We start from the raw sequence: 23526 nt of genomic DNA, 5'->3' as shown, positions 1-23526 counted from the left end.
GGGATAGTGGAGCACACGAAGGGCCGGTCGAGGGCCCACAAAGGAGGGGCAAAGGACAAGGACAAGAAGGATGAAGCACAGCCACCCGCAGGCGGTCGATAGCGCCACCAAAGGCAGAGTCGGGGCAGTCACTTCCTATGAGTCGGAGGTAGTGGAAGGGGTGCCGCGTTAGGATCCGCGTGTAGACTCGAAGGGTCTCCCTGTCACGCAGGATGTTTGCAGGTGGTTCACGTGCCTCTGCAAGGACTGAGTATGTTTCGGTCGTCCTAGGCAAGCCCAGACATACTCGAAGGCTGCGGGCCTGGATATTCAGGAGCTCACGCTCGCCAGTCCTACTCAGGCCGTGCAAAACCGGGAGCCTGTAGCGCAGGAGAACTAACACGAGGGAGTTGTGTACTCGGCGCAGGTCGTCACAAGACGGACCCCACGACAGTCCAGAGACCCGTCGCAGGACCTTCGCAAAGTTGGACGTCTTGGCCGAGAGAGCCTTGATGTGGTGGGACCATGACAGGCGTTTGTCAATAATTACGGCGAGATATTTGCAGCGCGGCACAAACTAGAGAGGGGTTCCAGACACATGAAGAGGGTAGCGGGTGAATGACCGCCCCTAAACGCCATACCGACTGTCTTGCTCGGAGAGACACGTAGTCCCCTATCGGCCGGGTATAACACGATGGTGTTCAGGGCGTCTTGTAGGCGATGTTGAATGGCGTCACGCCGCATGGCAGAGGTCCATATGCAAATGTCGTCAGCGTAAATTCTAATGTGGGTTATGCTCAGACAAGTGCGCCGGGAGTAAAGCCATGATGAGGTTGAATAAGAGCGGACTTAATACACTGCCTTGCGGTGCGCCGCGATGGACAGGGAACGGGGCTGTGCCACCTTGCGTGGTGCGCAAAAAGAGAGTTCGATCCGACGGGAAGTCGCGGATCCACGCCGTCATGCGGCCTCGACACCCGACTCTTGCAGCGTTGCGACAACCACGCTGTGGAGGACGCTGTCATAGGCTTTCATGACGTCCAGGAAAACAGCGGCTGTGTGTTGACCTTCACACTGTGCTTGTTGAACGCTAGACACGACATCAACCACGTTGTCGATGGACGATCTTCCCTGCCGAAAGCCCGCCATGGCTTCGGGGAAGTACCTCGTGCTCTCAATGTACCAGCTCAACCGTGCGTGAATCATGCGCTCCATGATCTTCGCCACACAGCTAGTAAGGGCTATCATCCGAAAGGAGTCTATGTCGTGAGGAGATTTTCCCGGTTTCAGGGTGGGAACAACAACCGCCACCTTCCACTCCTGGGGCACAGCGCCAGCGCACCAAGACTCGTTGAGTATCCGTAAAAGCAGCTGTCGTCCCCGCAGCGTGAGGTTGTGGAGAGCCTTCTAGGTGACAATGTCTGCCCCGGGGGATGTATGCATTGGTGAGCGACGCAAAGCCGATTGCAATTCCATTAGCGAGAACGGTTGATCCAGAGAGGGCTCAGTTGGTGGTTCCGAAACAACCGGGATGTCACGCGCTGACGCTGAGCCGTCGGGGCGTTCGGACGTAAGTCTGCCGTAAGTCGGACGTAATTGGGAGCGTCCTGTGGCCACGGAGAATGATCGGAACGGGTCTCTCTGAGTAACAGGTTCGGCTAGCCCTTGGTGTACCATCCATATTGCCACGTATAATCTTCGATAAACTTCCAGGGCAGGCACGAAACGGTACACCTCATCCCAGCGCATACTAAAGAAGAAGAAGCAAGAAGCTTCGAGACACATCGCATGCTCTCTGGCAAACGCACGTGCTGTTTCTAGGCTTTTCGGCGCGACGCTTAAATGCTTGTGCGCTCCAAGCTGGAGCATTCATTGTTTGGACTCAGTTGTGTTCAGAGAGCTATCACTCTTGTGTTTTGCTACCAAGTAGCCTAATAAACCGTTCGCTGTTTATTCGACGACTTGCCGACCCATTTCTCTTCGTGACAATATTCACGACAGAGGTGTTCGCGGAGATACGGAGGAAGCAAAGTTCATCTGGACAGTGTTTTCTGGCCAATTTACAGATGTGTCTATGGACGGCTTTTTGTATTCGTCGCGCTTCCAGCATATGGGCCAAGAGATGCGTGCGACGGGCCCGCCTCTCTCTTCTCCGCCGTATCGCACGTAGTCTGGCGTACTCCGCGTCGACCGCTCAGAACTTGGTGGGTGTAAAGATGGAACTTGCTGCGCGACAGAAATGCCGGGTTTCTTTTATATTTTTACCTCTATGTGCCCCCGCGCTTTCGGAGAACACGGCCGGACACTTTGAAGATGCCACCCTCGTTCCTAGCACGTATGGTGTCTAGATAATGCTCCTAGAGTCTGGAGCGAAGACACGGGGGATCGGGTTACCGTGAGGGGTTCTTCCAATGGTTGTGTGTAGCAAACAGGAAGCTATAAATCTCATAGTTCGGGGATGGTTTGGTCAGCCGAGGTAACGTTTGTACGGGGTGTATTGTTTTTGTATTATTTTCGTCAAGGGTGTAACTTAAGCCGTGCAAAGGGAAGGGCAGCACTGGGGACTGGAAAACAACGCCATGAGCGGGAGAGTTGAAACAAAGAAAGGGCTTGGCGAACGGGACTCCGAGGCGAACGGACGTCTCAGGACGAACGTCTTGACTGTGCCTTGTATATATCATCGTATTATAATAAACCCGTCGTGTAGTGACTGAGACGTTGCCCGATTTCATCATCAAACGCAACAACTGGCTCCGGCAAGCAGTGGGATCAGAAGAAAACATCGAACCAACAACTTCTCTCACACGAACGAAGTTTTACTGGCGCAGTCGGCAAGGATCCCCTGCTTGATCACAACGACCACCGATGATGCACATGGAACAAGGTACAGGCAAGTCATTCGTGAGCACTGCCAAGGACAGCCGTAGGGTCAGCTGTGTGAGCAACGACTGCGAAGGACAGCGGCGTTGAAACCTCAACTGCGACGGACTGCAGCATTCTACACTGCCAAAGGCCAGCAACGACTGCGACGGACAGCGGCGTTGGAATCGTATCTGCGACGGACTGCAGTGAACACGACTGGACCGGCAACGGGCAGCATCGACGGCGACGGACAGCCGACGCGAAGAGGACCAAGAAGGGTGAAGCACCGTTGGAGCGGCGGCATCACCAGGGTCAACAGAGTCAACAGTGTGTATGCCACGGCGTAGACATTGAACTTGGAACTGGCGACTGGACGACGGTGTTGGGAGCGACGTTGGCACGACCATACACCAGGTGGGAGAGCGTTTGCATACTCCAGAGTCCAGTGTAGTTGGGAGTACCTATAGGAGTAGGACTCTGCACGCATGCACACAAGCAGTGGTGCAAATTATACGCTTGATAGCAGTGTGTTAGTTGCAGCTAGCATTGCGTCAAGCCAGGGTAATCGGCCGATGGACAGGCAGGAGACACTTGATAGCAGCGTGTTAGTTGCAGATGGCAGGGCGTCAAGTCAACGTAACCAGCCGATGGACAGGCAGGATAACATTGCTCTCGACCGGGGCGATCTTCGCGACCTTGCACTAGAGCGACTGAGGTTAGAGATCGAGCTAGAAAAGGAGCGTGCTCAAGTAGAGAAGGAGCGCGCTCAAGCAGAAAGGGAACGCGCCAGGCGCATAGAGTTGGAATTGTCACGGGCAAGCAGCGAGAGGTCATTCAGGACCTCATCTCCTCCTGCAATATCGCGAGAAGATACCTTAGAACGCTATGCTAAAAGGCTAAAGAGCATACTCTTGCCGTTACCACCTGACTTAGATGTGCCGATGTGGTTTGAGGGAATCGAAGGCGTATTTCGATCATACAATGTGCCAGCTGATAAACAAAGCCACCTAATCCTTCCGTTGGTCACGAAACGGGTAAAGCACTTGTACTCAAGGCTCTCTACAGACGAGTTGGATAGCTACGAAGCCGTGAAAGATACCGTGCTGAAAGAGCTGAGGTTAGCTCCGGGGAGTACCGCAGACAATTCCTAGCGGCGTTCAGGCTTGGGGACGAAGGGTGGACACATTTCGCTTCGCGCCTTAGGAGCTACCTGTTGTACTACGCGAAGTCACGTGACGTCGATAATTTTGAGGATTTCGTTGAGTTGGTCGTAGCGGATCAGCTGAAAACGGTTATCAGTCCCGCGGCGTACGATTACGTTAAGATACAAGAAGGAAGCGGATGGGGAAAGGCGGCAGAAATTGCCGAGATGGTAAATGCTTTTGAGGAAGCGAGAGGAATTGGTGCTGCAACTGGAGCTCGAGCTCCACAGTCGCCGAACGGTGGACGACTGCAGCCACAAACGGAAGGAACCGCAAACGCGAGCGCAAGGGACGCGCCTAGAGAACCTCACAGAAGAGGACAAATCGGTCGGAGCCCAAACGACTTAAGATGTTTTATATGTGAAGGGCCGCATTACGCACGAAATTGCCCGCAGGGACAGACAGAGGGCAGGTGCGTTCAAGCTGCAGTAAACGTAGCCACCGTATCAGCAGCAACGGATCATGCCGGGACTGCCACGGTCTGCGACACGTTGGACAATGGAACGCGGGAATACAGGGCCAACTGCACGACCGCGAACGGAGCAAAACACATATCCGCCTTGCAGATTGTGGAACTGCGCAGCGGAAGCACCCCCGTACAAGCTGTTGTAGATTCAGGAACTGAACTAACAGTGATGAGATCTAGCTTATTCCCAAATGAAAGTGCGGAAGCCATGGAAACTGTAACGCTGGTATCGGCATTCGGCCAAAAAGTCCAAGCAAAATCGGGGACGGTGCCGCTTAGTATGAGTGGGAAAGAAAATAACCACAAAGGCGCCGAAGGGTCATGTTGCGTACACTGCGCTTTTACGGAGGAGCAAGCTGAGGGTACAGATTGCCTTCTTGCGGGAGGAGCATGGGAACTCCTGACCTCGGGAGCGCTGACTAGCGTAGGAGGTAGACCAGCAAGAGAAGCCAATATGTCTAATGTCCCAGTGGCGGTGAAGGCCGCAGAGTCAGACGAGGCCGCCCAGAGAGCGACAGAGGCAAAACCGCGAACAACCACAGCCAGGGGGACGCACGCGAAACGTAGGGGTCATAACTCAGAGGTGACAGACAGCGCGTCGTGCCGCGGGGAGAGAATACGGGGGCTCGTACTTCCGCAGGCCGCCTCCAAAAGACGGCCGGAGAAACTGACCACTGATAGTGGTACCGTGGTATCATGTCCTAAGACCATACTCGGACAGTCCAGTAAAAATATGTCCGGAATGCCGCGGGGTCGACACGGTAGTATCGAAGTACTGCCGCGGTTCCCATACCGCCGTAGGAAGCGATGGAAAGCAAAACATGACACAACACCACCGTAGAGCACATATAGGGCAGGACCGCAGCGCACAAACACTATATGTACAGAGTAGTGTGATGCAGTGACTTTATCTAGGATTGTGGACCCTGGAGTGATGCTGACGGTCTCCTATGATCTGCCGCATTTTGTGTGTTTGTGTGTGATATATTTTTGAGTAGTTGGAAGGTCGGTCGCACCGCAAGTTGGTTTGACTGTGACAGCGCAAAACGCCCTGTCACATTCTTGTGGCGGGAGGTGTAAAGATGGAACTTGCTGCGCGACAGAAATGCCGGGTTTCTTTTATATTTTTACCTCTATGTGCCCCCGCGATTTCGGAGAACACGGCCGGACACTTTGAAGATGCCACCCTCGTTCCTAGCACGTATGCTGTCTAGATAATGCTCCTAGAGTCTGGAGCGAAGACACGGGGGATCGGGTTACCGTGAGGGGTTCTTCCAATGGTTGTGTGTAGCAAACAGGAAGCTATAAATCTCATAGTTCGGGGATGGTTTGGTCAGCCGAGGTAACGTTTGTACGGGGTGTATTGTTTTTGTATTATTTTCGTCAAGGGTGTAACTTAAGCCGTGCAAAGGGAAGGGCAGCACTGGGGACTGGAAAACAACGCCATGAGCGGGAGAGTTGAAACAAAGAAAGGGCTTGGCGAACGGGACTCCGAGGCGAACGGACGTCTCAGGACGAACGTCTTGACTGTGCCTTGTATATATCATCGTATTATAATAAACCCGTCGTGTAGTGACTGAGACGTTGCCCGATTTCATCATCAAACGCAACAACTGGCTACGGCAAGCAGTGGGATCAGAAGAAAACATCGAACCAACAACTTCTCTCACACGAATGAAGTTTTACTGTGGGAAGGTGAAAGACTTTTGTGGCACTGTGTGTGGCGCTGACCACCAAGCGGCAGAAGTCGCCGTGGCTGGCGTTCCCAAGTACGGGGTCTGGAACGTGGAATCAATGGCAGCCCTGTAGCGTTGCCAGTCGGTCCTCTTGACTGCGCGTTTGAGCTGTGTCCTAGGTGCTGCGGCGATTTTGATTAACACTGGGGCATGATCACTTCCAAGCATATCAGCGCCAACACTCCAGGTGAAGTGCCACGCAACCGAAGCAGACACAACAGTCAGGTCCAGGTACGACGATCTGTGTTGTGACTGTACAAAGGTCGGGGAACCGTCGTTAAGGAAGCGGAGGTTCCCCTCTTCGAACAGCGCGGCAAGCCGCTGTCCTCGCGAGTCGGACCGCACGCCGCCCCAGATGGTATGATGGGCGTTAAAGTTTCCACATAAGACATATGGCGTAGGAACACTGTCCAGGATGTTGCCCAGGGCGCTCACATCGTATGGGACAGCGGGTGGTATGTAGAGGGAGACAACTGTGAGGTCCCGGGAGCCCACTCGAATCGAGCAGCAGACGACAATCCTCCCCTGCGACAATGTCCCTCTGCACAGCCGGTGTGTCCAAGCGGATGAAGATGGCTGCCGGACTTTTTTTCCCGCTTGGTTGTGAGACATATGTGACATAGTTCGACAGACGGAAATCCGCTCGGAGCCCATGAGATGCACATGATGGGGCACTTGTGCCGCCACGCAAGCTGGCGAAAGTCTGATATTTTGGATTGAATGCCTCTTGAATTCCACTGGAAGATTGTTGTCGTCTGATACTGCACTATTGTTGGCACAGCCATTTCGCCGTCCAGGGAGCGATGCCGTCACACAGCCGGGGCTTAGCGCACAACCGGCTCAGTTGGCAGTAAGGGGGCGATTACGTTTTCAAGTTTTAGGATCGATTGGACTTCCGTGATCGCCTTACACTCGGGGCACGCAGAGACTATGGCCTTTAGTGCCACGAAAAGCAGCCTGATTATCACAGATTGCATGTCAGCTGGAGCGCGAGACGATGAAGCGAGAGTTCCGCGGCGGGCTCCCTGGGAATGGGTCGCTTCCGTGCAGTTCTTGGGTAGAGAGTTCGGTGGTGCTTGCGCAATGTCGTGGGGGGGGGGGGGGGGGGCGTGCGAGTTTGGACGCCGGGTACAGTGGCGCCAACAACACTGTGGTACCCTCAAGTTCGGTAGGCCGTCCATGGTTGGGGAGGGCAGTCTTTCGTGCCGTTTTTGCAACATCTTGGAAGAGGCGTTCATCATCGTCAGCGGAGGAGATAAGCGCGGGACTATCGCACATCGGCTTCCGAAGGAGGATCGTACTGCCGCTAAGAGACGAATCAGTGTCACCGGCACTGACCTCTTCCATTGAGGACCCATGATCTTCGTTCACGGCCCCCCATGAGCACGCAGCCCCTTCCGCGTCGCGCAGCAGGGCAAGACCTCCTTATGTCCACCCTCGGAGGGGGAAATTCCGTAGTTGTAGAGGCAGAAACAGGGATTCTTGTAAGAATGACTACGGAGCAGAAAAATCGTACGTCTGCACAGTTTCGTCGTCCGTGGCAAACGGATCATCTGTACTTCCTATGTATACTCTATCACCTTCTTATTGATATTTACTTTTAGCAGTTACTTTTAGGCAGTTATAAGTAGACACTCTCAAGACTATTTATCGACTTTTCATTATGTTGTGTCTAATGTGTGTTGTGCGGGGGGTCCCTGAAATCTACCATTAAGAATAAACGTTTAAGAATAAAACGTTCAGGAATAATCCGCTTAAAAAATACGCGGTTAAAAATATATATCCCAAAATAAACCGCTTACTATCCCCGCTTAGAAATTACCATTTAATAATCCACCATTAAAAATAAACTGTTTCAGAATCCCCTCACCATCTAGCACGGAGGCGGACTGATTGCAATTTGCGCTGGGTTACATGATGTTATGCTATGTTAGTTTAGTTTGGTTTCGGTTAGTTCGGGATAGTTTGGGCTAATTTGGTCCTGAGAGGTTAGTTTAAGCCCCTTGTTTGCAGTTCACTTTGATTTGGGCCATACCACATGACTCTAGCAACTCTAGGGTGGATTTGGGGGGATTCTGAAACGATTTATTTTTAACGATATACTCTTAACCGTGGATTCCTTAGCGTTTTTATTTAAACGGTGATATTTTGGCGATTATTTTTGTGCGTTGATTTTTAAGCGTATACTCTGGGAGGTATATTTTTAACCGTGGGTACCTACGCGTTTATTTTTGAAAGATTATTTTTAATGGTTGAAATTAACAAAGGAAAAAAACAACCTTACGCAATACGACCGTTTTTCCAATACGAACTCAGTAAAAATACGGCAAGTTTTGCAATACTCAGTATGAGCTTGTTACAATCAGGGTGTTGAACCGCAAAAAATACGGGTTCAGTTTGGAGTCGGGTTGCTTGGATTTCGTTCTGGATCAGTTCCGGTTCGGCCACGCCAACAATAGGACTGGTTTGCATGTCCGAACCCGTTCCGAACAGGAAGCCATTGTCTTCCAGTGCTGTCATATTCTAGAACTGCAACCTACCTGTAACGGCCAGAAGTTCAAGGTGTTTGGTGCAAGAATGGGTCAAGGCTTGACACAGTCCTGAAGCGTCCACTTTTGTGTCTTCTGTGGTGTCGTAGAACGTGAAGAAAAGCAATGTGCAAGTTTCCGGCGATGCAGAATCAACAATAACAAAGACGCTTAAGAGCATCAGTTGTTTACTATATACATTAAAAACAAGACTTTCGTGCAGTAGGCTGCACTTCTTCAGGTTTGAGGACCTGTTACAAGTGGTGAAGCATATATCAAAAAACCAAGTCACATGGTACAAGAGAAAAGGGTAAGGGTGAAGAGAACTACAAACGCGATACAAATATCAACAAAAATGAAAATGAAAAACAAAACGCAATCAGTAGGAGGTGGCTCGACAAGGTCAGACAGACATACAGACGAGTCGGAGTTCTACGTGGAGGAAACCAGTGAACAGCACATGAATAGGCACAGCAGCCAGTTGGCACAAAAGGCTTTAGAATGCGTACGGGGAATTAGGGCTCAAGGGCGAAGGATTGTTAATGGTTTCGTTTTCTCTATTCGGCAGTCTCTTCACTGTAACTCATTCAATGTTTGCTATCTCATTACATGCAAATTGTGCAATAAACAATACATAGGCGAAACACGTAACACCATCCGTGAAAGATTTTATGGCCATAAATCAGATATTGTTAATAAACGCCAGTCACCTGTATCGCTACATTTTAATCTTCCGGGACATGATCTGCATACGCATATACTTATCACCATTTTAGAATCCGGGTACGCTAATGACATCAAACGCAAAAATCGAGAATCCTTTTTCATTTCGAAATTTGCAACGTTACAGCCGCACGGCATCAACGTGTACGGCGGTCCATTACAGTCCTTTACACTATGAGTCTATTTATTGTATTATCACTTGTCTGCCATTTTTCACATCATGCACGATGATACACAATCTGTAAGACACCAACTCCGCGCTACTTTCCCAGAGTCTGGAAGCTCTTAGCCATTTAGGTGCTGTGTGTCCTCAATCCTTCGCCCTTGAGCCCTAATTCCCCGTACGCATTCTAAAGCCTTTTGTGCCAACTGGCTGCTGTGCCTATTCATGTGCTGTTCACTGGTTTCCTCCACGTAGAACTCCGACTCGTCTGTATGTCTGTCTGACCTTGTCGAGCCACCTCCTACTGATTGCGTTTTGTTTTTCATTTTCATTTTTGTTGATATTTGTATCGCGTTTGTAGTTCTCTTCACCCTTACCCTTTTCTCTTGTACCATGTGACTTGGTTTTTTGATATATGCTTCACCACTTGTAACAGGTCCTCAAACCTGAAGAAGTGCAGCCTACTGCACGAAAGTCTTGTTTTTAATGTATATAGTAAACAACTGATGCTCTTAACCGTCTTTGTTGTTGTTGTTGTTGTTGTTATTGTTGATTCTTCTGTGGTGGTCAGCTTTCAGCATTCTTTACCCTGAGCACCGAATACCCTGTACTTCTGGCTACTCTAGGTAGGTTGCTGTTCTAGAATATGACAGCACTGGATAATAATTCTTTCGGATAGCCTCATGTTTGATTCTTGTCAAATCATTGCAAGTTAAGTTGCGTCCTTTCTTTTTCTTTTTTTTTTTCAAAACGTTTCTTGCGACCCGTTGGCTATTTGCAACAAAACATTTCAAGGGATTGGAACATTGTCATAGATATGGGTCATTATATCACGAACGTATTGTACAGGTCCCGACAAAAGTTTACGGAACACGCGAGCGGTGTATTTTCTCCTCGGTACGACACCCTAGCGGAAAGCGGAAGCTTGCGAAATTGATAGCAGAGCCTCCGGAGCCAAGACGGAAACGAGGAACGGCTGCCCGTGTTGAACGATTAGCACGAAGTGCCTCGTGAACGTTACTTCACGAGTCCTTTATTTTCATCACAACAGCAAAGCAAAAGAGAACAAAGTGATGATGGGTGAAACTGTGAATTGATGCAATGAGTGCTTACAACATTCTCCCCCTCACGCTCATTCGTCAATTCACGGTGAAATGGAAAGTCCACAATGTACGGCGCAAAAGTTGTTCTTGACTCCTGATACCGGTTTCGTCAGGTAGTCGGCTACCATTTCTGTAGTGGGGATAAACGATACCTGAAAAAGTCCATCTTCTATTTCTTTCCTAGCAAACAAATATTTGAGGCCGATATGTTTGGACCTTTGGTGTTGGACGGGGTTTTCAGAGAGCTTGATTGCAGATTGATTGTCACAATATAGTGCTGTCGCATCTTCGCATAGAGAGTCAAATCCCAGCTCACATAAAAACATCCTGAACCACTTCCCCTCCTTCATGGCTTCACACAGAGCCACATACTCAGCTTCACAGGTCGATAAAGCGACTATTCTTTGTTTCGTGGATTTCCAGGAGATTGCCGCTCCCGACATTATGAATGCAAATCCACTCTGAGATTTTCCACATGCCGTATCTGAGTTCCAACTAGCATCCGAATACCCGTGAAACCGGTCGTTGTTCGCTTTGTACTGTAGGCAAAAACTCTTTGTCCCTTGTAAGTATCTCAACACTCGCTTTGCCATTTTCCAATGTTGGATGGTGTAGGACGTGTTGAATTGGCTGAGGTAGTTGACCGCAAATGCTATGTCTGGTCTTGTGCCCTGCACAAGATACATGAGGCTTCCAATGAGGCTTTGGTAGGGAACGTCCGGCCTCTCTTCCACCTTTTGTTTCTTGACGGTGTCTTCTTGGCGGGTTTCCATGGGCGTCTTAATAGGCCTGCATTCGTCCATGTGATACCGATGCAGTATCTCGTCGATGTATTTCGTCTGGCTAATACTAATTGTCTTCTCGTCCTGGTTTCGATGAACCTCGATGCCGAGGATTTTTGTAGGATCTCCCAGGTCTCTCAAACTGACTTTCTGGTTTAGAAAGCACAATGCCGTCTGCAGCACTTTGTCGCTGTTAGCGAGAAGTAATATGTCGTCCACGTAGACTCCAAGTATTACTTTGTCTTGACCTTTTTCTTGTACATAGACGCACCTATCTGTTTCCAATCGTCGGTAATTTGCTGTTGTCAGTATTTTATCCAGTGTGCGATACCATGTTCGACCTGCTTGCTTGAGTCCGTATATAGACTTGCGTAGGAGGCAGACTTCCCGTTGGGCTTCTGTTGGATCCGTGCCTGGGGGTAGTTCCATGTAGACCTCCTCCTCCAGTTCACCGTGGAGATAAGCTGTCTTAACATCCAATTGGCGCATCGCCATGTTTCGTTCGTTAGCGAGTGCTAGCAATGTCCGTAGACTGGTTAATTTTATAACTGGTGAGAAAGTTTCGAAATAGTCCACGCCACGTTCTTGTGTAAATCCCTTTGCTACTAGTCTTGCCTTATACCTTTTGCTTCCGTTACTTTCGTTCTTGATACGAAAGACCCATTTGCTTTTTACCACTTTCATTCCCTCTTTTCTGGGAACCTTTTCCCATGTACACATCTCTTCATGGGATCTTAATTCTTCTTCAATGGCTTGTTGCCATTTGTCGCGGTCTGGTGAGGATAAAGCCTCTTCGAAACTCTGCGGTTCAATTGGGGTGTCGCTAGCTTTACGACAGTAGTCCGGCTTTGTTGGATCTACGGTCAATCGGTCCGGTTTTTTGCATAGTCTCTTAGACTTTCGACCTTCAATGTCGTTTTGCGAGTTCCTTATGTCAGGTTCGGGTGCGGTTTGTAGTTCTTCGTGACATATTGTCAATGGAACCGTACTGGAATCTCCAACGACACTTTGTTGCAGAAGTTCTGATCCTCGTCTATCTTCCCAAAAGAAAGGTTTCCTGCTGAAGAAGACTTGGTCTTTCGAGGGGTCGTACAGCCTATACCCTTTTCGGTCATCACTGTAGCCCACAAAGATGCATGACTTGCTTCGTGAGTCCAACTTGCGTCGAAGCTGCGAAGGTACCGATGCGTTGGCGATACAACCGAAGATTCTAAAGTAGCTCACAGACTGTTTCCGCCCGGTCCAAATTTCCTCGGGTACCATCCCATCTAGTATTCGCTTAGCGCAGCGATTTCTGACGTACACAGCAGTGTTCATTGCTGGGCCCATAACCATTGATAGCAGAGCCTCCGGAGCCAAGACGGAAACGAGGAACGGCTGCCCGTGTTGAACGATTAGCACGAAGTGCCTCGTGAACGTTACTTCACGAGTCCTTTATTTTCATCACAACAGCAAAGCAAAAGAGAACAAAGTGATGATGGGTGAAACTGTGAATTGATGCAATGAGTGCTTACAACAGAAATCAGGCCAGTTCACTGCCTCAGAGGGGTGGACGACTGTGCTCTTAGCGACACACAGCGGTAGTTTCAGTATGATTACTGTTGTATGTGTCCGCAAAGTGAGTTGGATTTTATTGTTGTGCACGCCAACAACACGTGATTCAACGATTGTTGAGACAGGGAGCTCGCTACTATCATCTGACAACAAGGATGAATCGAGGTGGCAACACTTTACGGTGTATTACTTTTATTGGAAAGCCATGATACGTAGACAAGAGAAAGAAAGGTATCTTGTAAACAGTTGCTTTATTATGGACGACGCGTGACGAGCTGATAAACAATTGACGCTGACATTGATAATTGATTGATTGATACACAACTGACGTGAGTCACGAGTTGTTGGCGAGCACAACAGTAAAATCCAATTGACTTCGCGGGCACGTACAACAGTAATCATACCGAAACTACCGCTGTGTGTCGCTAAGAGCGCAGTCGTCCACCCCTCTGAGGCAGTGAACTGGCCTGATTTCGCCAGCTTCCGCTTGCCGCTAGGGTGTCGTACCGAGGAGAAAATACACCGCTCGCGTGTTCCGTAAACTTTTGTCGGGACCTGTACCTCACTCCAGAATACACAAGAAAAGTGCGACCTACGTTTCCATTTTTTTCTTTCTGTTTCTATTCTATTATATTCTAAACATGAAAAATATATTTCCTAAGGTATATTCCTAAAAATAATATTCCCCTATGTGTTGTACCTCGCGAGATAGAAGCCCTATTGAAGACATATTTTTCCAACGTTTTGTGGACTGATGAGATGAGTGTGACTCTTGACGACCCAGATGGATGGGCCCGTGGCTCAATCGGTAACGGGCACATACCTCTACTTCGGCTCAGACGCCAGGATGGTTGAGGTGGAGTAGTGTTATGGGCTGGTATTATCAAAGATGAGCTAGGCGGAGCTTTTCGGGTTCAAGATGAGATCAAAATGAACCTTCGAACCTTACTGCCACTTTTAAGACCCTTTCTTGAAGCAGCGACACAGGAAAAGGTCCTCATCTTTCAAGACCACCATGATTTTTATGCAGGACAATGCTTCATCGCATGCATGGACGTATTGTACTGTGTTGCTAGGGAGTAAAGAACTTCAAAATGAAAGAAAAAATGATATGGTACCCTTCCTCTCCTGGCCGAAACCCTACGTTAACTATTGAGAACTTGTGGCCCTTTTTTCAGCAGGATATTTTCGGAAAAGATAAACAGTATATCTCTCTGAACAGTGACTGGGAGGCTGTGGTAGTTGCTGTAGAAGTATTGATCATCAAGAAATAAAGAGTCTGACAGACTCCATGAATGAAAGTCTCATCGTCTAAGATGTCCGCTGTTGTACCTTTTCAATTTAGGTCATTTTACGTCATACCCATAGTGTTATTGAGAAGAAGGAAAGCGATGTTGGTCACTTTTTTGCTTGATAAATTTTGAGTTGTTTGCTTATGATTTCCACTTGAACAGATGGAAATAAATGGGTGAGACACGAGAATTATGATTTTTTATTTGGTTGCATACAATTCAGCACACTAATACTTGCCCATTAATTGTGTACACTTAAATATCCTATTCATAGGAAAGGCAATACCTCATTTTTAGGTTGTTTGGATATTCAGGTGTAACGTTTACTAAAATTTTGAATTGAGGTAGAACACTGTTGTTGCATAATAATAGAATCATTCCTCAAAAATAGTACTTTCTAAATAACTACACACACCGTTTGTTTCTCTAAGTGATGATTCAGTATGAGGTACTGTCGATTCACTCATCGTCTAAGATGTCCGCGCTGTTGCAGCTCTCCAATTTCGGTCATTTTACGTCATACCCAATTCGCCGAAAAGCTCCAGTAGCCTTTCCCAGGTTGTCGAAAGGGGTTGCTTTTCCCCCTCACATATAAAATCCCCTTAAAGGGACCGAAAAGTGAAAAATAACCCCCATATTTTGGCCCACCATCCTGCACATTATCATTGTTTGATAACACAGAGAAAGCATTACCTCACAAATCGGAATATTTTTTACGTATAAATATTTTGATGGTTGCCGGAACATGGACGGTGCTGCCAACAAACGGCAAAAAAGAGTAACTTGGGTTTCAGGTCCAGGGCGTCCGGGATTGGTCAACCTGTACCACGTGACAATTAGTTTCTAGAGAACAAAGTTGACACACATTATCGTTATAACTAAACGTCATTTTAAAAATGACGTTCACTTCCAGGCATTTGAAGAACATAGTTTCTATACTAATAAAACATTCAGCTACGACGCGCCGTGCCGTTTGCAAGGCCGTCTGTGTTATCGGGCTTATTGTCTACGCCGTGGGTGGTCATACCGGCAGCGCGAAGCATAAAGTGAAAGTCTGTGAAAGTAATCAAATCACTTGTCTGTCACTGTTGTGCCACGTATTTGCGAATGCCTAGTGTACGTTGTGGCGTTCGGGGATGCGGAAATCGTTCATCTTCGGCGACGGGCGTTTTCTACCACAAGATTCCACAGGACAATGCGCGAAAACGAAAGTGGTTCGAAGCACTCGGCTATGAGATACAGCAGTCGTGTCGAGTGTGCTCATCCCATTTTTCTGCCGATGACTACGAAGATGCCGCAGTTGGCGAAGTGCGAAAACGTCTGAAGCAAACTGCCGTTCCAAAGCAAAGCGCCGTTATTCTGCTTCGCATTGGTGACGGGCTCAACACAACGTCTCAGGTATGTACAGGTGTCACACATGTATAAATTATAATATAGCGATGACGTATACCGTTTAACTTGTGTTATCCTACCTACTGGGCATTGTGAACATGAACAAATTTAATTTTAGGGACATTCCGGTGTTGAAGTGGCGCCGGACTGCTTCGTAGTATGTAGAGATCTCATCATTTGGTCATCTTTTGAAAATTTCTGTTTCGAAATAGTTTTAAAACTGTTTCAGGTCGACTGCAATGATTTCATGGACTTGTGCATGGAAGTCACCGTATCGGATGACACTACTGATGCTGCCAGCACATTGTCCACTGCAATTTGCACTGCAGTTTGTATGCAATTTGTATGCACTGCAATTTGCAGTGCATACGCTTTTTCTTGCTTTCTGTTTATTTGCCTGTTATAGAATGCCAGACTTGTTTGATATTGTTTTACTTGCTTTTCTTTGAAATCTTAATCCTTTCTCCATGAAAGTGTGTTCTACAACCTACCTCCTATCTCCATGCTCACAAAGTGCATGAAGGGACACCTAATGCTTCCTTATCCATGAATATGTATATACTGTTACGTGACGCCAGTGATCAGGTGGCCAGCAGAACTTTTTACTCATATAAAGTGTTGCGACTCCTTATCTGAGGTTTTTGTTCATTGAAGTTAACTATACTGCAATGTGACTTATTGATTTGACTTCGTTGTACTCTATAGTATGAGAAGTACAGGACTGCACAGACAGATTTGCTCATATGTTTTGTAAGTGTCCGTCTGTGGCATCATCATGCCACACAACTCTTTGTACAGTGAGGGGAGGTAGGTTCCTTGGGAGAATGAAAAAGGAGATTGGTGTCATGCATGAAAAGCTTTTCTACTATTAACCAACTGTCAAGTGACCATGGCAAGACTAATGGAAAACTTTGCAACCACTTACGTACCACAGCATGTTAAAATATCACTGTCATTGTCCGCGCTATGTGGCTGTAGCTGCACTCTTCTTTATATCATGCTTTCAGATTGTAATTCCAGTATTTTTCTCTTTTTTTTTCCTTGTCTTTCAGTTGCAAGTCTTCGCACAGGTGCATAACAGGACCCTATCCACAGATCATGAAGAGAATGGCGTAGTCCAGGGCACAGAGGGTGACAATTGCAGCAGAACCCTTTTTCTTAAACAAGGACACTTCTAACATGCATATTGTTGGTAAAGGCCTCATATGTGAATTTTGGGGTGCTACCAATGGACTTCATTTGACATACAAACACCCTAAGGTCGTAGCTTTATAGTTTCTGTATCTTAACATCAATTATGCACTGATGCACGTATGCAGCTTCTGCACGTCAAGCTCAAGGAAATATGCCTTGCAGTACTATTCACTGACCCCACACAAATTGTCAAAGCACTTCTAACGCTTTTGGACACCATAGGATTTCCGTCATCTTTCTGAGGCAACCCATTACTCCATTTCAGCACATTACCTCAAGAAATGGGGTAGAGCCCCATAATATTTATCGCAATTCTGAATGTAGAGTGAATCTAGGTACCTCGATGCTCTTTCGCTCGATGCTGCAGAAAAATACATGCGAGACAATTGAAAGGATACAATAGAAACAGGGTGTGTATTGGAGCAGCCCATATCCTTGATCCTAACTATGCCAAGTTACCCAATTTCGGACTCAAGTCATTTATTGCTCTCCCGATTCTACCTTCCCTGAGATTATGTGGTTCTACACGTGCTGCATGGACGCTATCTTTTTTACTCATGCTTTCCGTTTCTTGTGCTGTTGAATAATTGTGAGTTTGCAGCCATCATGTTGTCTATGTTGTCATGTATGTTGGTGTGCACGAATGACCTTGTGAACATGCTAAATCTTTTTCTAGCCACAACTTCCACCTCTGCACCGTGCTCTGACTGAAGAATGTCGAGTAGTCCTACTTTTGGACGGAAACTACATGAGGCAGTAACATCCATATTTCTAAAACTCTTGTCAGCAGACATTTGCTGTTTCTGTACAACTTTCATCGTATATTTCTGTTGTCACAATTAGCACACTCTCGAAGAACAGTTCTCAGCTTCATCTATGTGCTCCATTATTATTCCTGTACCCTTTTCATCAACAGGAGAATACAAAAGCACATATATGGTAAAATGTAACTTTCTTGTTACGCTCAAAAGTGAAAGGCAAAACTGTTTATACTTACTGTTTATTCTGTATCTTATCTTTTTTTTTTCAGGTTTTACAGCTCTATGAAGTACATGAAAACATCAGAGAGCAGAAAGTCCTACTCTGTCTCCTAAATTGCTGGACATTAAAAAAGAAAAATACAGAGTTGTGAAAAAATGTTGTTTTGGCTGTTTTATTATATTTCAATTAATTGTTCCGAGAAGTCTGTTGCGTACACTGAAGCCAGTTTCTATTTGGAGGACTGTCAAAATTTCTTTACAAAAGTATCTCGGTCACAGTCACCGAGAACTTATGAAAGAAAGAATACGTGGGTACAGTCATTCTCATTCACAGAGACTGTTCACAGTAGTTTTGTTGTCGAATGGTGGCGAATCGAATACTGTGTGCAGAAAAGTGTCAGTGTATTTCATCTTAAAAAATAGCATTGCAAAGGTAGTGTGTGCCTGTTACTGCATAATAAATTATGTAGCCATTTTGGAGTACTCTTGCCCACACCGATGCTGCATGGTTAACTGAGATGAAGAGGTGCAGTACCATTTAAGTCAGCACTAAGGACTTTCTTTACAAATGTTAGTTGGTCATATGATAATGGATCAGTTACAAGTGCTCCTTTTAGTGAAATCAAGTTAAGTGTTTTCAACCATTAATTATCATTTGCAAACCTGGTCAATCTCTAGTGTATAAAAATTATAAACACAGTTCAGGTGAAGTACAATGATAAAAATTATGTTATTTACTGTCCATATATACAAGACATGAGTACACTAATGTACAAATAGATATGCCCCCAGGCATTCATGCACAAACATAATAATTACAATATTGTGTGACTATCTGAAAGGAAAAAGCAATGAAAAAATTCGCAGCAAGTTAGAAATGATTGCAGGCATCAATATACATTTTTACAAGTGTGCAGGTTCAAAGCCCTTATACACATCTGATGGAAAAGCATCCCTAATGGCATGCACCACGCAGGCAGGAAGAATCTTCCTATGGTGCTTTCCCAGACCACCCCATATCCACCTTGTGAATTGCCGATAGGCGATATAACGGAATTTCCTGCAGAAATAAGGTTTTTCCATTCAGTTTGCCGTTCAAGTAGCTTGTAAACACGTACTCACTTGTTCACGGCGATGTCACGTATGTTGCCATACTCTTCAGTATCTCGGATGTACGTAAAAGACACTCACAGAACTTCGGTGTCGAGGCAGAGTATCTCGAAAAATTCGTTGTCTGTAATGTAGTTGACAGTCTGCTTTTTACAGACGTTCTCTACCTCCCGGCAGCACAAACACTCGTATCCATCGGTTTGCACTTCCCGCAAGAACACCTGCACAACCAAAAAACAGCGCTTGTTACACCTTAAACAAGTGCTTCTCCCTAATACATATAAATTTCACTAACCAGTCCGCGTTCCCGGTACGGTCAGATCCTGGTGAGGACGGCGGTGACTCCGGTATATCTGAGGACGATGAATCTTCTGCTGCGATGCACACACTTTCCGGCATGCTATCGTACGAACAGAAGTTCTGTGCGCGCGATAGTTCTAGAATGCGGAGTTGTAGCTCACTCAGGTTCGGGAGACTCGACATTTCCGACGTAGAAAGTGGTTGCAGACGCTCACAGCCACTTTCATTTTCACCGGATTAGCGAGTGGAAGCGCGCGTATTACATGCGTCCTCGACAGATGGCGCGGTGTGATGCCATTGTTGAGAGACTGCCGGTTTCCTACTAGGTACCTAGACATGCAATCATCGAAAATTCGATTTAAAAAAAACTACAGCGATTTCAGCGGAGTTCTTTGACATTTGATCTTTAGAAGGTTCAAGCTTTTCACTGAACATAAAGTTTCGATAGGTTTATATTCACTTTTCGGTCCCTTTAACTGAATTCGACAAACTAGTTGCTTAATAAGGACGGTCTTCTGCGGAACATTGTCGGCTCAGCGCCTTTGCTGAGCAGTGACTTGCCTTACTGTTCGTTCAGGAGCACATACTCCTTGTACTCCCCTTGCTTTGCGCCCCATGCTCGAACACGTTGTTGAATCCAAGGGTTTGGGACGGCGATCGCTTCATTTCCGAGCATCAGAGCAGGGAGCATGGACACCGGGACACCAGGGAGCATGGACACAATCAGGAGCATGGACACCGCGAATGGTATTCGATCTGAGCTGTGCAGTGTTCCGCGGATGTCGTGGTTGTGCCCCCTCATGAGACTTTCCTTCTTCGAAAGCCTCTCAGAGTTTTAGTATTCCTAAGCCCTCGTCATTTAGACCGCAGTGGTTAGTACTCGCTGTAGAAAATATGTGAAAAGACCACTCCCGCAATATTGAACGGCATTAACAATCCTGCCACTACTGTATGGGATGCTGTTGGCAGAATTGTTCAATCGTACTCTTTCGTAACTTGTGCAGCATCTAGACACCTAGTAGTTATGCGGGGTGAATATACCATAGGATGTTGTATACTCTCATCTGGTATATATAATATACCAGATGAGAGTATACATTCGTTCTTATTCTCTATACACATTGACATGGGAGACTGTACCTCTATTTCCTCTTCTTGAGACATATGGGGTCATATAAATCGCAGCGGGTCTCCTTTCCAGTTCGCAAAAACCCTTTCTGGCAAGACTTGCGGTGATCGATCGATCGACCGTATAGGCTTCGCGCTGGTTCCCGTAAATTCAATCTACACCTAAGAAGTACATACAATGCGTCCTTTTCGACCAGACATTGAGCGCAAACGTCTAGGGCAATGCCACTCTTCACACCAGTGTTCCACAGAGCCTAAATACTCCACTGAAGCTCCTGAATCTTAAGTGCTTTTGGGAGTTCCTTTGCATCTTAGCACCATTATTTTCGATGATTTTTATATGATGAAGATGTTAGCATTTAGTGCCTAACTTCCCTAACTTGTTTTGTTGTTCTTTTTTTATTGCTAATTTGCAGAAGCGTCCTCGGTTTAGTGGATGCGCGTCGCATTGGTGCATGTTGGGCAGTTACAGGATTGTCGCCTTTCGCCACTAAAAACACCGACTGAGTGAGACCAAAAGTAGAGGAAGATACGATTAGGCGACATAAATCCAGAAAGAAAAAACTGCCTAACAAGAGATGCGTGGTTGGCTTCCCGGCGCTCTCTAGATTTTCAACGACTGCCAAACTTGAATAGGGATAATAGGAAACGGTGAGACGGAAGTTTATCAAGAGGTAGGTGGCGCTTATAGCATACACAAAAAACTTGCTGCCCCGTTTGGACATTGAGTTCGTTTGTTCGCAAGGTACACATTGGCGCCAGTGGCATGGCTAAGTGGGTTAAGGCCTCCCGCCCGTTGGTAGTAGCCGAGGTCGTGCCGAAGACGGGAGGTGGTGGGTTCGAGTCCTACCACCCACTGCGCTGTCTGAGGCTTTTCCTGGGTTTTCTGAAGACTTTCCAGACGAATGTTGGCACAGTTCCCCCGAAGTAATCCCAGGACGCATACTAACACCCTGCCTCCCACTCCTTCCTGGTGTCCTCTCTCCATCTGTCCACATCTGTACGCCGCTCATAGCCACAGTTGCTTGGCGGCGCTAACACAAAAATATATAAAAGAAAGTACACATTGCCACCTCGGTGACTCAGTCGGTAGCGTGTCCGCTTGCCGATCCCAAGATCGCGGGTACAAACCCTGCCGAAGACACTGGCAACTTGCCTGAAGGGTACACGTTGCTCAGACACGCCGATTCCACGAGGGACGTTAAATGTGGTCTGCCGTGTGTTCAGATTTCGGCGCGCGTTGAAGAACCCTCAGGTGGGCAAAATTAATCGACAGACCCGACCACTGTGGCGTCGCCCATGATCGCAGTGTCTCGCGACGTAAAGCCCTAATTATTATCAATAGACATAGAGAACAAGACTAAACATGTTCTAAACAAGTACAACCAGAAATAATTTACTTCTAAAGTACCTTGCATGCTTCGTGAAGGACTATATTCTGAAATACCGACGAGACGCTGCCGGTATTGCCTATGAACAATAGATACAACTATACAACAAATACAGATGGCAGTGCTGCTTACAAGCCGGCCTTGGCTGAAAACCATGCGTGTTCGGTACGTGCAACCTGTGATCTATCAAGAGAGTACCCTTACAGAAATTAGCTACATTATGGGCATATAGTACCGTACTTGACCACTGTTTACTATGCAGTACTCCACTTAGTCACTTCAGGCCTTGGAGCTTTGCTTCTTTCTTTCTTCGCAATCCTGTTTGTTAGGTCATTCGTGCTACCTACATCGTCCTGCATCCTGCCTGGTGTTGCTGCAGTTGCTTCATGAGTCGACTTCTTAGGGACGACTGCCAATATAGTATTAAGCGCGTCTCAGGGAAACACAGGGAAATCTCCTATATAGCACAGTGAGAGTTGAGCCAGGGCGATTTTCGAGCTTCCGTGTGGAAGGCGATCATTTCAGCCTTTGAGTAAGAAAGTGTTGCGTTTCTGGTATTTATTGGCCGTAAAAAATGTTCGGTATCTCATCACTTAACTTCCTTCTCAATTATCTTCCGTCATGCCCTGTGAATAGGATGTACACGACACAGTGTTTCCGGTCACTCAGTAATTGTTTGCTGAAGCTCTGGCTCTCCAGAGCATGCGCGGTTCAAGCTTACCATCCCTGTGTGAGCACAGTTCATTACCAAAGGAAATAAATATCAAGTATTTACCTGTAGGCTTTCCTTCATACGGAAATGGCAAAGTTAGAAGGAAGACTGAGAGCCAAAGGGACATGCTGAACACAATATCTTTCATGCAGAAGCGAGCCGAATTCCTCCGTAATCTGAAAATGTGTTACAACGACGAATTAAAACATTTCCCTCACACTTCGAGGTTAATTATAGAAGTCATGATTTCGAAACGCGTAAACACACAGCCGAAGCCTTGCGCGTGGAATACGGAATCATGTACAGTGAGACATACTCCGAAAAGTTCTGACGACTTACCCGGAGAAGAAATATCGATGAATACTAGGCAGCGGGGGAGCTCAAACGTGGGATACCGCTCGTTGTAGTAGGAAGTTACAACTAACGACTTGAGACTGGCTCCAAATTCACGTATAGTATGCACTCTTTATTCGGTGCTGCAAATGTTTCAAGAGTCCACGGCCGTTATTTATGACATGGCGCTGCGTGCCAAATTGTGCTGACGCTCTGCGTACATCGACCTATGGGCCACGTAGTCTTTGCACCTCGCCCGTCGACGAAGGGCGCGGAACACAAAGTTTGCGCTAGATATGATGTGTACACCCTTCCTGAGTTCTTCCTTCGACCAGAGGAGATACAGATATCAAACCATTTTCTTTCTTTTTGCTGCGGGATCGCATTCAGTTATACAACAATGACACTATATTTGGGGCCATTGACAATTTCATTGAAAAGTTGATTACTTGCTTAATAGCAATACTTCACTGTCGTAGCGTTACGTCTCACCACAGCTGCATAACTTGCTGCTTGCGGAGTCAGGCACTGCGCACATATCTGTCTCTCCAATGTCCAACGTTTGACGTGCCAGGAGCTGCAATTGCACTTCTTTA

At 47.0% G+C, this 23526-nt stretch overlaps 1 protein-coding gene across 1 annotated transcript in view; it reads right to left on the bottom strand.

Moving 5' to 3' along the window:
• The window catches only part of LOC135385348 (uncharacterized), a 155419-nt gene extending 132335 nt beyond the window's left edge, over positions 1–23084 (bottom strand). The window contains exons 1-2 of the mRNA XM_064614629.1: positions 22937–23084; positions 22661–22773 (exon numbers count right to left, since the gene is read on the bottom strand). Of these exons, the coding sequence (XP_064470699.1) occupies positions 22661–22745 (85 nt within the window). The 5' untranslated portion in view covers positions 22746–22773; positions 22937–23084. The remainder of the gene's footprint in view (positions 1–22660; positions 22774–22936) is intronic.
• Between the last annotated feature and the right edge of the window lie 442 nt (positions 23085–23526).

This window comes from Ornithodoros turicata, chromosome 1, assembly GCF_037126465.1.
Source record: "Ornithodoros turicata isolate Travis chromosome 1, ASM3712646v1, whole genome shotgun sequence".
Taxonomy (NCBI): Eukaryota; Metazoa; Arthropoda; class Arachnida; order Ixodida; family Argasidae; genus Ornithodoros; species Ornithodoros turicata.
Note: the sequence above shows the minus strand (reverse complement) of the source record. Positions and strands in the feature narration are given on the sequence as shown.